A 17,728-nucleotide genomic window follows, 5' to 3' on the forward strand; every position below is an offset into this window, starting at 1 on the left:
TAAGGAAAGTGGCACCAGCCCAACTGGAGAGGAGGGTATGTCTCAGATGGTAGGGAGGTCTGGTAGAGAGATGGTGCAGCAATATTTTCTATGACTCTCAGAAACACAGCGAGCACTGAGGTGCCCAATTCCCTCAGTGAGAGTAACAGAATGTTGCTGGAGGATGATAAGCCAAGGGTGATGTGAAGGAAGAGTTACTTTGGAAAAATTAATCTACTGTGGTTTACTTACCTCTTTATTCATACAAACACTTGTTAACTATCTTCTTTGTGCCAGGCACAATGCTAGTAAATAAGGGAATGCAGCTGCAGACGTGTCTTGACAATCAGTTTAATGACTACCTTACAGGAGTTATGTGTAAAGTGTTATAGGACCCCAGAGGACAATCAAGGCCTTGCACGGGAAGTACAGAAAGCATTGCAGAGAAGGCATTTAAGTAAGTATTGAAGCAGGCTCTGAGGAACTCCTATATTTGAGGAACTCTGTTTCATGAGCTCTGGCTCCCCAGTGCAGAAGCTGGAAACTCACTTTCCCCATCCCCTTTGTAGCTAGAACAGGCATGTGACATGGGCTCCTCCAAATCAGACACTTCTACTTGAGAATCAGGCTTGGAGAATTTGGAGAAATGTGACAATGTGTGCTCAAGGTAGAGTGACAAAGGCCCAGGTACTCAGCATCCAACATTGGGAGAGGGAACCCAGGCAAAGCAGCAGAAGTCGGGGGCTTCATGGGGCAAACCCCACCCAGGGTGTCCTTCAGAAAATCCATGAACTGTACACTATTCTTAGATAAACTCCTAATCCTCTTAAACTAACTAAAGTAGGTTCTGTTTGTCAACTGAAAAAAATTACACAACCTAAAAGTTGAGAGTTATGTTTTATTTGGTGGATATTCTTAGGAATTCAAGCCCAGGAGGCAGTATCTCAAATAACCCTGAGAAAACTGCTCCAAAGAGGCGGGGGTGGGTGTGGGGGGACCAGGATATATAGGAGTTTTACAACAAAGGGCAGGTAGTCTGAATGTCTAAAAATTATTGTTAATGAAAGAAAACAGATATCTCAAGTTAAGGAATTTAGCGCTTTTCCATGTATGGGAAGGTGCAAGAGTCTGGGCTCATTGAAATCATTCCTTTGATATGCACCTCAGGCATTTGGGGCTAGTATCCTGTGTTTTCACTTCCTGAGTTCCCTCAGGGCTCACCCTTGTGTAGTCTGATGGCTGCTAGATGGCAGGCATTCTTTGTTTCCTTCCTGAATCCCCTCAGGGTTCACTGGCTCACCATTGGAGGTGGCTGAAATTGCTGATGACTGTGGCATCCTTTGTTTACTGATATTTGGCAGGCAATATTTTATTTCTCATGTTGATTGCATCTGTTGTTTGAAATGCAGATACAACTATGTGCATTACAGATAGAAAGATCCCCACTAAAAGACTTAGGAATAAAATCAGCACCATCCAAGCCAGGTGGAGGATGAGATTTATCAATCAAAGAGAAATCAGAAAATAACAGGGAAAAAAGAATCAGAAAAGAAAAAGCATAATAAATGCAAAACCTTAATAAAATAGTAGAAATAAACTCAAGTCTGTCAGTCAACACAATAAATTTAAACATGTTAACCAAAAGGGAAAGAGTAAAGGGACAATGTAGGTAATTAAATAGTTAATCCTATTAGGGGATTGTAAGTAAAGAAAAAGTATGGGAGACTTCTGTAAATTAATGATCACTCAAGAAAGCAGGTTTGCTTAACCACAAAACCAAGCTTAGCAAAAAACCACACAACAGAAACATGAGACATGCCCCAAAACAATAAAACAATGGTGGCATGAGACCCACATCCTGCCCAGTGAGCTCAGTAAGTTAAGAATTCTTAGGACATTCTCCATTGCACACACTATAAACAAAAATATAAGGAAAAGGTGACATTATACTAAAACCTGAGATGATTTACAATTTTTAACATATGTTACTGCCTTTTTGCTCATTTCCATTGCACCATGACAGTCCTGGCCTGAACATGTAGGGACAAGAAAACTCCCCTGCCCAACCTGGAGGAAGAGCTGTTGATGGACGTTTGATGTCTACTCAAGAATGAGGAAGAAGACGGTCTTGTCCCCCTTCCCACTTTTCCTTTAATTATAAAACTGGAGCCCACTAAGTTCTTGGGTGCAGCACCCTCTTGTAAGCCTCACAAGCATCCTATTATAATAAATCACTTCTCATCTATCACTTTGTCTCTCACTGAATTCTTTCTGTGCTTTCTGAGCTCCTCAGAGCCCCCTGAAATGCCACCTAGCAGTTTCAAAACTATTCTCTTAACAGAGATGATCTGCTTGGAATTTTAAAAATCCATTTGCATGTTGTTTTAAAAAATACAACTAAAAAGGGATTTAAAAAACAATTTAAAAAAAAGGTTGAAAATAAAGAATTGGAAAAAGATAAACCAGGCAGAAGCTCAGAGCAGAGATGAAGAGAGACCTTACACAGTGTGAAAGAAACCACCATCCTGAAGAGATACAGATAATGAACCTCTAATGCCTAATCCGACTGCATAGTACTCATAAAAATGTATTGAATTGTCTGTTGAAATAGATAAACCAGTAAAGTGATTTGCTCTATCAGAATTGATTGATTAGAGAAAGAAGGAGTGAATCTAAAGAAGCTCTAACAGTACAGTCAATGTGCTTGTACATGTGGGCATGTGCAGAATTCTGCTCTCACATGGGGCAAACTGGCCACATACTAGGTCAAAGGGGTGTCTAAGTATGAAATCCTACAGACCACATCCCCTGAACGCCACAAAAATGAGAAAGAAGTGGCAAAAAAGACAGCCAAGTGAAAAGAAGGGAGGAAGGGAGCAAGGGACAGTGGTGCAGACCTAAGTGTCTGCCCAGCTCTCTGTGCTGCATACTTCCCAGGACCCTGCATCTGGACAGGGCCATGTGTCCACTTCTCACCCAAGGACTGTGACAGGTCACTTCTGATGCCACTTCCAGACTAAGGCAGAAACCCAAGTGGCCCTCTTCTGATGCAGCCATAGTGGATATCATGTGCTGACATGGTAAATTCAGGTGGCAGAGATCTGTGGGCTGCAGGAAGCTCCATGCCATGCAGCTGCTGTTTTGGTTTCTCAGGAGTTAGTTTCCATACCATGTTGACTCACACAAACTAAGATCTTTCTTTTAATCCCTTCCACAGTGATATGCCCCAGATTTATGAAGGTAGCTCCCTCAGGAAAGGTAAGGAGAGAATGATATTGGGGTTGAGGGAAGGAACAGAGAATGTTACATTCCTCTATAATGTTTTATTTCTTAAAAACAAAACAAACAAGAAAACCTGAGGCAGAGGGAATAAAACTTTCCTCATTTTGGGTGGTAAGTGTACTGATATTTGTTATCCTACCCTCTGTGATTCCTTTGATGTATTTTTTAAATTTAAATTTTGAGTAATTATTAATATTTGGGGAAGAAAAATACCAAAATTGTCATATTTTTAGAAAGTAGAGGAATCTAAATTTTCAACAATAGGGACCATTTTGTTCAGTCCAAGAGAGGGTCTGGGTCCTGAAACCTGGAAGCCCCCGAGAAGGTAGAGTGCATCAGCTGTGAGCATGCAGGGCCTCAAGGAAGCACAGAAAGGTTTGCTGATGAAAGTCTCTGGGCTTCAGCTACATAGGGTTCAGATGCACGGGGTCTTCTACAGAATCTGTTTCAACTAAGAAAGGGATTCACATGCAAGCTGACCTGGCATCTCAGAAGCCCAGGGCTCTGCCGCTTTAGCCTGCCTGAGAGGTGCTGCTGCCCCTGGCCCTCTGCAGGACCACAGTAATGACAGCACCTGCTGAGCAGTAACAGCACATTCAACAACATCCAGATGACTCTTCTAACTCAGGGCTTCATGAAGAAATAATGATAGCCACAGAATTAACTCAGAATTACCAAACCCAGACCCTGGAAGGACAATAGCTAGGTAACTGGAGCACCAATGCAGCAGACACTGTGATTCCAGGCAATGCATGGTGACATAGAGCCCCAGTCACCCTAAGGTCCTGTGTGAGAGGAGTGGCCCTCAAGGTCACAAGAACAAGAGATAAGTCTCCTCTATTGAGAATCCAGCCATGAGGAGTGTTCATGCATGCCCATCACACCTGGGATACCAGGTGCTGTGACAGGACCTGAGGTTCCTGTTCCCACCTTTATGCTGTCATACCAGGCATTCACAATTCTGCCCTAAGTTGAGCAATCAGTGACGTCAGAAGACACAGCAGGAACAGCCCTGTAAAAGTCCTCTAATATGGCCCCCCTAATCTTGACTTGGGTCAAGATCACACAGAGAATTCAAAATCTTATCCAGGCCATAGCACCAGAAGCTACCCCAGCCAGTTAGAATAGCTTCTGCATTTGTCAGGAATAAAGAATGAACACCTTCAACCAGCCTCTGTCTTTGGTGTCTTCCAATTTTCTTTGAAAAAAGAAAGAAAGAAAGACTGTCTTTTCCATGAGAGGTGGCAGCTCCCAGTCGGACTGACCCTGAAACAACCAGCCATCCTGGGATTCACTGACCACAGCAGCTGTAGGCCTCAGCTCCCAGCTGCTGCCTGGGATCAATCACATCTGTCCCCTTAAACTGTGAGTGCAGTAAAGGGACAGGGCTCATTCTCTGCTTCTTCTGGAAGGAAGGGTGAGTCCAGGTTGTGTGCAGGTGAAACCTGGGCCCTCATCACATGGAGGAGACTGTGACTCACCATGGTAGCAGTGAATGGTATGTTGTCAATCAGGGACGATGCGATGGCTGAGACCCAGACCACCAAGATGATGGCAGCTGCAAGGCGCTGATCTTCTGGGACCATCTGGAAGGAACAGATAAGAGCGGGGCAGTGTACCATAGCTACATACATTATACGCACTGAGGATCTGATGCTAGGACATGTGAGACTCAGAAGGGACCACAGGGCTCTTGGTCCTTCCTCTTCCACACAAGGAGAGCAAGGGAGACCCAGGTGTGCAAACAGGACCAACTGGGCTTTCCCGACCCCTACCAGGAGCCTGGACCAGGGTCTACAAGTAACTGAGAGGAGTGACTCCCAATCATGCTCAAGCCAACCAACCCTTGGGGGCTGGGACGGGGTGGGGGGCAGCAGGTCCAGTGTTCCCATTCCTGGTGGGACACCAGGTGACACACTGGTCACACTGACCTCACTTCCCGTGTGGTGACCCTAGGCTGCGACCTCTGTGCATCACTTACTGAGACTGCTGTCTCAATTCTCTCCTTCCCAGAAAGTTTTTAACTAAAGGCTAATAGCAAAATTGCAGGCATCTGTAATTATATATTCTTTGAAAAAGTCTCTTTTCATCTCTTAGCTACACAAGATAAAATAGGTTCCCTGATATACTTTTTAATATAATTAATGTGACCTATTCTTGCCAATTTAAAAAAAAATCAAAGGAATAGTGGCTGGAGCACATTATATTGCAGTATTTAATGTACCTTTATTAGCAAAGCAGTCTGTTCTCCAACATACTCTATTAAGTGGAGATGTGCCAATGCCTAGAAGAAATAGAGGTATGATAAGAATCAGTTTAAAACTGAGAATATATCAAATTTTTAAAAACATGTCTTTAAAATGAGAATAAGTGAACATGGCGTTCTCATTTTTTTTATAAAAGATCAAATACACAGTCTATAAATAATTTACTATCTTATATGCACACTGAAGATTCATTGAGAAGAGCACAGTAGCAGAGGCAGGAACTTCTCATTAATTTGAGTTAATATCCATGTTAAATTTACATTTGGATGGAAGGCCATTTCTTTATTTTAAGATCACTGTATAGGAGTACTGTTCACCTGTACGTAATGAAATGTCTCTCCGTATAGAATGTCTTGCAAGTAAGTTTCATTTCAAATTCCTTTTTAAAGCTAAGCATCACAGAGTTTCAGAAGAATATAAAGAAAATGCATGGTTTTCATAACTTTCAAAGAAACGTCTATTTAACTGAAGCATGTACTATTTTCATAGTACTAGACAGATTCCAAAAATTGTGTCCAGAGAAAGGTAGGAAAGAAGATTAGATGGAGACATAAGTTCAGGAGCCATTCTGCTCAGTCTTCCCACTTTGTTCCAGCTGAGGAGGAGATCTTCTGCTGTCCATGACAGATCCCAGACAGGAAGCACCGAGAGGGAACCAGACATGGGGGTGACATAGCTACCTAACACCTCTCAAATGTGGCCTTTTCACTGTGATGTCATCATAATGAATGATTACAAATACTGAAAACATCAGCTTGACTATGTTTAAAAAAGAAAGTCAAGACATGAGGAAAATACAAATAGCCAATAGATACTCCTTTATAAAATGACAAATGAGATAACTATGTAATATCTAATTCTATCAAATCTAAAGTTGTAAATATATAATATATACTCTACACTTCAGCAAACTAAAGTTTATATGTAGCTGAAGATTATATGCATCACTTGTCTCCTCCATCAATTTATATAGCAAAAAGATGATTGTATAATACGATGTAAATCCCTCACAATATGAAACATAATTATCCTTCTGTTGCAGTGACTAGTTGCAAAAAGCTGGTTCAGCAGTGATCTGACATCCCTGTTCCACTGAAATTAGACAAATACAATAAATCAATGCCACTACTTTTTTCAAAATGAGGGACTAGGAGGTCTTAAGGTCCCTTCTGCAGCTAAATAAATAGACCCTGGATAAAACACACTTTTAGGGCATTACTGGATTAGCAAGACAATGTAATGTTTTCCAAGGAATCTCCCTTCCCATGAAAATATTTCTTGCAGCTGGCTGGGAGCTGCAGACTTGAATGGCAAGGAAGGATGAAATTGCCTTGAGCTTGATGCCAACCAAGGGCTGAAGTCAGAGCACTGAGGTGTGAGCAGCAGCAAGGTTGTAGGCTGAAACAGGGATTCTCACACTGCACTGACAGCCTCGAAACAGGCTGAAAAAATTATCCCCTGGCAACCAGCAGAGGCAAACAAAAGAAGTTTCTGGAAGAAAGAACCCCAAATGTAACCTCTCAAGAGTCCCACAGATTAAGATCAAGTAACAAAATTATAATCTAGGGTCATCAAGAATGCAAGAAGACAAGTAACATGAACAAGAGCAGAAATAACCAAAACAGATTTGGATATACCACCAACATGCAAGAGTGAGAATCCACAGGTACTGGATATAGTAGAGGAATTTTGTTTAAAGAAAATAGAGTTGAAGAGTGTAAGTAACAATTAACGTTTGCCCTTGATGAGTTAAGAATATAAGCTGTCATCTCTAGAGTAAACCACTAAAAGATAATGTAACTGCCAAGAAGTGGGAAATCAAATTTAACATAACCCTTAATCAACTCAGATAAGGGAGAAAAAAAGATTGAAGATAAAAATATACAAGGTCAGGGAGGCCTTCAAGATGGTGGAGAAGTAAGACGTGGAGATCACCTTACTCCCCACAAATACATCTATATGTGGAACAACTCCTACAGAACACCTACTGAACTCTGGCAGAAGACCTCAGACTTCCCAAAAGGCAAGAAACTCCCCATGTACCTGGGTAGGGCAAAAGAGAAAAGAAAAAACTGAAACGAAAGAATATGGGTGGGACCCAAACCTCTGAGAGGGAGCTGTGAAGGAGGAAAAGTTTCTACACACTACAAAGCCCCTTCACTGATGGAGATGGGGGCTGGGCAGGATGGGGGGGCAATTCCGAGCCAGGGAGGAGAGAGCAGCAACAGGGGTGCAGAGGGCAAAGTGGAGAGATTCCTGCACAGAGGACTGTTGCCGACCAGCACTCACCAGCTCAAGAGGCTTGGCTGCTCACCCGCTGGCTGGGGCAGGTTGGGGCTGGGAGCTGAGGCTTGGGCTTTGAAGGTCAGATCCCAGGGAAAGGACTGGGGTTGGCTGTGTAAACACAGCCTGAAGGGGGCTAGTGCACCACAGCTAGCTGGGAGGGAGTCCGGGAAAAAATCTGGACCTGCCTAAGAGGCAAGAGACAATTGTTCTGGGTTGCATGAAGAGAGGAGATTCAGAGCACCGCTTATACAACCTCCAGAGACTGGCACAAGCCATGGCTATCAGCACAGATACCACAGACAGGCTGGAACACTAAGGCTGCTGCTGCAGGCACCAAGAAGCCTGTGTGCAGGCACAGGTCACTATCCACACATCCCCTGCCCAGAGCCTGTCCAGCATTCCACTGCCAGGGTCCCGTGATCCAGGGACAACTTCCCTGGGAGAACACACAGCACGCCTCAGGCTGTTGCAACGTCATGCCGGCCTCTACAGCCAGGGGCTCGCCGTGCCTTCCATACCCATCCCTCCCCACAAGCCTGAATGAGCCAGAGCCACCTAATCAGGTGCTACTTTAACCCTGCCTGTCTGGCCGGCAGGGAACAGACGCCTTCAGATGACCTACATGCAAAGGTGGGGCCAAATCCAAAGCTGAACCAAATCCAAAGCTGAACCCCAGGAGCTGTGCAAACAAAGAAGAGAAAGGGAAATATCTCCCAGCAGCCTCAGGAACAGCAGATTAAATCTCCACAATCAACTCTATGTACCCAGCGTCTCTGGAACACCTGAATAGACAACAAGTTATCCCAAAATTGAGGCAGTGGACTTTGGGAGCAAATGTAGACTTGGGGTTTGCTTTCTGCATCTAATTTGTTTCTGTTTTTATGTTTATCTTAGTTTAGTATTTAGAGTTTATTATAATTGGTAGATTTGCTTAATGATTGGGTTGCTCTCTTCCTTTTACATACATATATATATGTATATATATATATTTCTCATTTTCTTTTTTTGTCAGTGTGTATGTGTATGCTTCTTTGTGTGATTTTGTCAGTATAGCTTTGCTTTTGCATTTGTCCGAGGCTTCTGTCTTTTTTTTTTTGTATAGCTTTTAGCACTTGTGATCATTGGTGGATTTGTTTTTTGGTTTGGTTGCTCTCTTCTTTCATTCTTTTTTACTACTTTTTAATTTTTTAAATATTTTAAATTTTAATAATTTTAATTAATTAATTTATTTTTTATTCTCCCTTTACTTTTGAGCCTGGTGGCTAACAGGGTTTAGGTGCTCTGGCCAGGTATCAGGCCTGAGCCTCAGAGACTGCCTGGGCCCATTAAATATCAAATGGCAAAAACTCTACCAGATATCTCCACCTCAATGTTAAGACCCAGCTCCAGTCAATGACCAGCAAGCTACAGTGCTGGACACCCTATGCCAAACAACTACGACGACAGGAACACAAACCCACCCATTAGCAGAGACACTGCCTAAAATCATAATATATTCACAGACACCCCAAAAAATACCACCAGACACGGTCCTGGCCACCAGAAAGGCAAGATCTAGCCACATCCACCAGAACACAGCACCAATCCCCTCCACCAGGAAGCTTACACAATCAACAGAATCAATTTTATGCACTGGGTGCAGACACACAAACAACAGGAACTACAAACCTGCAGCCTGTGAGAAGGAGACCCCAAACACAGTAAGTTAAGCAAAATGAGAAGACAGAGAAATAATACAGCAGATGAAGGAGCAAAGTAAAATCCCACCAGTCCAAACAAATGAAGAGGTAATAGGCAGTTTACTTGAAAAAAAATTTAGAGTAATGACAGTAAAGTTGACCAAAAATATTGGAAATAGAATGGAGAAAATACAAGAAATGTTCAACAAGGACCTAGAAGAACTAAAGAGCAAATAAAAAAAAGGTGAACATCACAAAAAATGAAATTAAAAATTCTCTGGAAGGAATCAATAGCAGAATAACTGAGGCAGAAGAATGGATAAGTGACCTGGAAGATAAAATAGTAGAACTAACTACTGCAGAGCTGAATAAAGAAAAAAGAATGAAAAGAATTGGGGACAGTCTCAGAGACATATAAGAGAACATTAAATGCACCAACATATGAATTATAGGGTTCTCAGAAGACGAGGAAAAAAAGGGAGTGAGAAAATATTTGAAGAGATTATAGTGGAAAACGTCCTTAACATGGGAAAAGAAATAGTCAAGCAAGTCCAGGAAGCACACAGAGTCCCATACAGGATAAATCCAAGGAGAAATACACCAAGAAACATATTAATCAAACTATCAAAAATAAAATACAAAGAAAAAATATTAAAAGCAGCAAGAGAAAAGCAAAAAGTAACATAAAAGGGATTCCCCATAAGGTTAACAACTGATCTTTTAGCAGAAATACTGCAAGAGAGAAGGGAATGGCAGGACATATTTAAACTGATGAAAGGGGAAAACCTACAACCAAGATTACTCTACACAGCAAGGATCTCATTTAGATTCAACGGAGAAATTAAAATATTTACAGACAAGCAAAAGCTAACAGAATTCAGCACCACCAAACCAGCTTTACAACAAAGCTAAAGGAACATCTCTAGGCAGGAAACACAAAAGAAGGAAAAGACCTACAATAACAAACCCAAACCAATTAAGAAAAAGGTAATAGGAACATACATATTGATAATTATGTTAAATGTAAATGGATTAAATGGTCCAACCAAAAGATATAGACTGGCTGAATGGATACAAAAACAGGACATATATACATGCTGTCTACAACAGACCCACTTCAGACCTAGGGAAATATACAGCCTGAAAGTGAGGGGATGGAAAAATATATTCCATGCAAATGGAAATCAAAAGAAAGTTGGAGTAGCAATTCTCACATCAGACAAAATAGATTTTAAAATAAAGATTATGACGAGACAAAGAAGGACACTACAAAATGATCAAGGGATCAATCCAAGAAGAAGATATAACAACTGTAAATATTTATGGACCCAACATAGAAGTACTTCAATACATAAGGCAAATGCTAACAGCCATAAAAGGGGAAATCAACAGCAACACAATAATAATAAGGGATTTTAACACCCCACTTTCACCAATGGACAGATCATCCAATATGAAAATAAATAAGGAAATGCAACGTTTAAATTATACATTAAATCAAATGGACTTAATAGATATATAGGACATTCCATCAAAAAACAACAGCATACAATTTCTTCTCAAGGGCTCATGGAACGTTCTCCAGGATAGATCATATCTTAGGTCACAAATCAAGCCTTGGTGTATATAAGAAAATTGAAATTGTATCCAGTATCTTTTCCAAACACAATACTATGAGACTAGATATCAATTACAGGAAAAAAACTGTAAAAAATACAAACAAATGGAGGCTAAAGAATACACTACTAAATAACCAAGAGATAACGGAAGAAATCAACGAGGAAATCAGAAAATACCTAGAAACAAATGACTTTGAAAACATGATGACCAAAAACCTATGGGATGCAGCAAAAGCAGTTTTAAGAGGGAAGTTTATAGCAATACAGTCCTACCTGAAGAAACAAGATACATCTCAAAAAACAACCGAACCTTACACCTAAAGCAAGTAGAGAAAGAAAAACAAATACCTCAAAGTTAGCAGAAGGAAAGAAATTATAAACATCAGATCAGAAATACATGAAAAAGAAATGAATGAAATGACAGCAAAGGTCAATAAAACTAAAAACTGGTTCTTGAGAAGATAAATGAAATTGATAAACCATTTGCTAGACTCATCAAGAAAAAAAGGGAGAAAACTCAAATCAATGAACTACAAATGAAAAAGGAGAAGTAATAACTGACACTGCAGAAATACAAAGGATCATGAGAGACTACTACAAGACATATATGCAAATAAAATGGACAACCTGGAAGAAACAGACAAGCTTTTAGAAAAGCACAACCTTCTGAGACTGACCCAGGAAGAAATAGAAAACATAAAGACACCAATCCAAAGCATGGAAATTGAAAGAGTGATTAAAAATCTTCCCATAAAGAAAAGCCCAGAACCAGATGGATTCATAGGCGAATTCTATCAAATATTTAGAGAAGAGCTAACATCCATGCTAGTCAAACTCTTCCAAAATATAGAAGAGGGAGGAACACTGCCAAACACATTCTATGAGGCCACCATCACCCTGATACAAAAATCAGACAAATATGTCAAAACAAAAAGAAAACTACAGGCCAATACCACTGATGAACATAGATGCAAAAATCCTCAACAAAATACTAGCAAACAGAATCAAACAGCATATTAAAAGGATCATACACCATGATCAAGTGGGGTTTATTCCAGGAATGCAAGGATTCTTCAATATATGCAAATCAATCAATGTGATACACCATATTAACAAACTGAAGGAGAAAAACCATATGATCATCTCAATAGATGCAGAGAAGGCTTTTGACAAAATTCAACACTGATTTATGGTAAAAAACCCTCCAGAAAATAGGCATACAGGGAACTTTCCTCAACATAATAAAGGACATATATGACAAACCAACAGCCAACATCATCCAATATGGTGATAAACTGAAACCATTTCCACTAAGATCAGGAACAAGACAAGGTTGCCCACTCTCACCACTCTTATTCAACATAGTTTTGGAAGTTTTAGTCACAGCAATCAGAGAAGAAAAAGAAATAAAAGGAATCCAAATCAGAAAAGAAGAAGTAAAGCTGTCACTGTTTGCAGATGACTATATGTATATGTATATGTATGATACTATACATAAAGAATACTAAAGATGCTACCAGAAAACTACTAGAGCTAATCAATGAATTTGGAAAAGTAGCAGGATACAAAATTAATGCACAGAAATCTCTTGCATTCCTATACACTAATGATGAAAAATCTGAAAGAGAAATTAAGGAAACACTCCCATTTACCATCACAATAAAAAGAATAAAATACCTAGGAATAAAGCTACGTAAGGAGACAAAAGACCTGTATGCAGAAAACTATAAGACACTGATGAAAGAAATTAAAGGTGATACAAACAGATGGAGAGATAATACAAACAGATGGAGAGATATACCATGTTCTTGAATTGGAAGAATCAACATTGTGAAAATGACTATACTACCCAAATCAATCTACAGATTCAATGCCATCCCTATCAAACTACCAAGAGCATTTTTCACAGAACTAGAACAGAAAAGTTCACAATTTGTATGGAAACACAAAAGACCCCTAATATCCAAAGCAATCTTGAGAAAGAAAAACAGAGCTGGAGGAATCAGGCTCCCTGACTTCAGACTATACTACAAATCTACAGTAATCAAAACAGCATGGTACTGGCACAAAAACAGAAATATAGATCAAGGGAACAGGATAGAAAGCCCAGAGATAAACCCACGCACATATGGTCACCTTATTTTTGATAAAGGATGCAGGAATATACAATGGAGAAAAGACAGCGTCTTCAAAAAGTGGTGCTGGGAAAACTGGTCAGATACATGTAAAAGAATGAAATTAGAACACTCCCTAACACCATACACAAAAATAAACTCAAAATGAATTCAAGACCTAAATGTAAGGCCAGACACTATTAAATGTTTAGAGGAAAGCATAGGTAGAACACTCTATGACATAAATCACAGAAAGATCCTTTTTGACCCACCTCCTAGAGAAATGGAAATAAAAACAAAAATAAACAAATGGAACCTAAAGAAACTTAAAAGCTTTTGCACAGCAAAGGAAACCATAAACAAAACAAACCAGAGATGGGAAAAAATATTTGCAAATGAAGCAACTGACAAAGGATTAATCTCCAGAATTTACAAGCAGCTCATGCAGCTCAATATCAAAAAAACAATCAACTCAATCCAAAAATGGGCAGAAGACCTAATTAGACATTTCTCCAAAGAAGGTATACAGATTGCCAACAAACACATGAAAGGATGTTCAACATCACTAATCACTAGAGAAATTGAAATCAAAATTACGATGAGGGATCACCTCACACCAGTCAGAATGGCCATCATCAAGAAATCTAGAAACAATAAATGCTGGAGAGGGTGTGAAGAAGAGGGAACCCTCTTACACTGTTGGTGGGAATGTAAATTGATACAGCCACTATGAAGAACAGTATGGAGGTTCCTTAAAAAACTAAAAATAGAACTACCATATGACCCAGCAATCCCACTACTGGGCATATACCCTGGGAAAACCATAATTCAAAAAGAGTCATGTACCACAATGCTCGATGCAGCTCTATTTACATTGGGCAGGACATGGAAGCAACCTAAATGTCCATTGACAGATGAATGGATAAAGAAGATGTGGCACATATATACAATGAAATATTATTCAGCCATAAAAAGAAATGAAATTGAGTTATTTGTAATGAGGTAGATGGACCTAAATTCTGTCATAGAGTGAAATAAGTCAGGAAGAGAAAAACAAATACAGTGTACTACATATATATGTGTGTGTATATATATATATATATATATATATGGAATCTGAAAACAAACCAGGTTCTGAAGAACCTAGGGGCAGGACAGGAATAAAGACGCAGACATAGAGAATGAACTTGAGGACATGGGGAGAGGTAATTGTAAGCTGGGATGAAGTGAGAGAGTGGGATGGACATATATACACTACTGAATGTAAAATAGATAGCTAGTGGGAAGCAGCCACAGAGCACAGGTAGATCAGCTCAGTGCTTTGTGACCACCTAGAGGGGTGGGATAGGGAGGGCTGGAGGGAGATGTAAGAGGGAGGAGATATGGGAATATATGTAAATGTATAGCTGATTCATTTTGTTATAAAGCAGAAACTAACACACCATTGTAAAGCAATTATACTCCATTATAGATGTTAAAAATAATAAAATAAAATAGGAAGACCTATGTGTCAAAGGGAGCAAGAAGAAACCAGGGACCGAGAATTCAGTAAAAAGAAGCTTGTTGGAAATTGATTTTCTTCTGGCTAGCTGAGTAACCTGAGAAAGTTTTTAAAGGCTGGGAATTTTAAGGACATACACTTCTACAAGGGAAGAAGAGGATGATAATGAAAACAAAATATCTTTGTCACTGAGAGAATAGACATTTTTAGATGAATTGCAGTACAAACTAAATCTTAGAAACTAGGGTCTATAAGGATTCCCAGCTTTAAAAAAAAAAATAAAGAACATATTTCCAATGTAAGAGTTTATCCAATGATTTAATATGGAAAAAAGGAAAATTAATGAAATTAGAATTTCATTTTTTTAAAGATCAAAAAATTTTCTAACTTTTCCTAGACTAATCAAGAAAGCAGACAGAAGACACAAATCATTAAAATCAGAAATGGAAAAGGGAATATCACTAATGACTTCACAGAAATAAAAAGTATTAGATGCAATATTATAAACAACTTATGCCAAAAATTAAGAAAACTTGGATGAAATAGACAAGTTCATAGAAGACAAAATTTAGTAATACTTACTCAAGAAGAAATGTTATACCTGAATAGGCCTAAGAAATTGAATTAGTAAAATCAAACACAAAACCTTCCCACAATTTAAATTCCAGGCCCAGATGGCTTCACTGGAAACTTTTATTGAATATTTAAAAACAGCCCTTCACAAATTCTTCTACAAAGAATACTTCTGAACTCATTCTGTTAGATTCATTCAGTGTTATGCTCATACCAAATCCAGACAAAATATCACATAAAAATAATAATGTAGACCAATATCCCACATGAATGTAGATGCAAAAATTCTCAACAAAATAATAGTAATCTACCTCAAAAACTTATTATACACCATGACCAAGTGAGATTTACTTCAGGAATACAAAGTAGATTTAACAGCTGAAAAACAGTTAATGTAGTATACCACATTAATAGATTCAAATTGATAGATTCAACATTAAAAATCATATGGTCATCTTAATAGATACAGATAAAACATTTGACAAAATCCAATATACATTACTGATAAAATTTCACAACAAACTAGGAATATATCCTAACTTTATCAACCTAATAAAGGATATCTATTTTTTAAAAAAAACCCTATATCTAACATTATGCATAATGGTGAAAAACTGAATACATTTCCCCTAAGATCAGAAAAAAGGTATGAATGTCAATACTCATCACTTCAACATTAAACTAGAGGTTCTGGCCAACAAGACAGGAAAAAAAGAAAAAGAAGGGAAAAGGAGGGTATTTGGAGGAGAGAGAGGAGGAGAGTGTGAGCTAGTTAAAGGCATTCCAATCAGAAAAGAAATTAAAATGTCTTTATTTGCGTATGACATGAAAGAAAATTCTAAACAGCTACGAGACTAATAAATGGGTTCAGCAAGTTCACAGAACACAATGTTAATATTAAAAACTCAATTGTATCTCTATGTAATGTTAATATACAATCAGAATAAAGTTAAGAAAACAATTGTATTCAAAATAGCATCAAAAAATATAACACACATTTATAACCTTTATATACTACCTAAGGAGGCAAAATACCTGTACTCCAAAAACTGTAAGACGCTGATGAAAGAAGTCGAAGATGACAAACAGATGGAACAATATACCATGTTCTTGGGTTGGAAGAATCAATATTGTCAAAATGACTACACTACCCAGTGCAATCCCTATCAAATTGCCAATGGCATTTTTCACAGAACTAGAACAAACATTTTCTAAATTTGTATGGAGACACAAAAGACCCCAAATAGACAAAGCAATATTGAGAAAGAAAAACGGAGCTGAAGGAATCAGGCTCCCTGACTTCAGACTATACTACAAAGCAACAGTCATGAAAACAGTATAGTACTGGCACAAAAACAGAAATATAGTTCAATGGAACAGGATAGAAAGCCCAGAGATAAACCCATGCACATATGGTGTATGGTCACCTTATCTTGGACAAAGGAGGCAAGAATATACAATGGAGAAAAGAGAGCCCCTCCAATAAGTGGTGCTGGGAAAACTGGACAGCTACATGTAAAAGAATGAAATTAGAACACTTCCTAACACCATACACAAAAATAAATCAAAGACCTAAACATAAAGCTAGACACTATAAAACTCTTAGAGGAAAACATAGGCAGAACACTCCATGACATAAATCACAGCAAGATCCTTTATGACCCACCTCCTAGAGTAATGGAAATAAAATAAAAAATAAACAAATGAGACCTAATGAAACTTAAAATCTTTTGCACAGCAAAGCTTTTCTCCCATTCTGTGAGATAACCCACAGAATAGGAGAAAATATTTGCAAATGTTGAAACAGACAAAGGAATAATCTCCAAAATTTACAAACAGCTCATGCAGCTCAATATCAGAAAAACAAATGACCCACTGAAAAAATGGGCAGAAGACCTAAAGAGACATTTCTCCAAAGAAGACATACAGATGGCCATGAGACACATGAAAAGATGCTCAACATAGCTAATTATTAGAGAAATGCAAATCAAAATTATGAGATATCACCTCACACCAGTCAGAATGGCCATCATCAAGAAGTCTACAAAAAATAAATGCTGGAGAGGGTGTGGAGAAAAGGGAACCCTCCTACACTGTTGGTGTAAACTGGTGCAGCTACTGCAGAGAAAAGCATGGTTCAAAAGGATTTTCCTCATATTTGCTTTTTAAAAAATTAAATACCTTTTCACACCTACTAGAATGTCTATAATCAAAAAGAATGGTATTATGTGACAGGGAGGATATAAAGAAACTGGAATCTACTACATTACTGACAGGAATGTAAAATGGTACAGCCACTGTGAAAAACATTTTGGCAGTTTTTAAAAAATATTTATTTATTTATTATTTGGCTGCATTGAGTCTTAGCTGCAGCACGTGGGATCTTCATTGCAGCATGTGGGATCTTTCACTGCAGCATGCGGGCTCT

The 17,728-nt window shown here is 38.8% G+C and overlaps 1 protein-coding gene across 1 annotated transcript in view; it reads right to left on the bottom strand.

Moving 5' to 3' along the window:
- OCA2 (OCA2 melanosomal transmembrane protein) overlaps window positions 1–17,728 on the bottom strand; it is a gene marked incomplete at its 5' end in the record, with an annotated part of 205,733 nt that overhangs the window by 54,587 nt on the left and 133,418 nt on the right. Inside the window, 2 exons of the mRNA XM_033860327.2 lie at window positions 4,743–4,847; window positions 5,486–5,545. Coding sequence (XP_033716218.2) covers window positions 4,743–4,847; window positions 5,486–5,545 — 165 coding nt within the window. The remainder of the gene's footprint in view (window positions 1–4,742; window positions 4,848–5,485; window positions 5,546–17,728) is intronic.

Source organism: Tursiops truncatus, chromosome 7 (assembly GCF_011762595.2).
Source record: "Tursiops truncatus isolate mTurTru1 chromosome 7, mTurTru1.mat.Y, whole genome shotgun sequence".
In the NCBI taxonomy this organism is placed as follows: Eukaryota; Metazoa; Chordata; class Mammalia; order Artiodactyla; family Delphinidae; genus Tursiops; species Tursiops truncatus.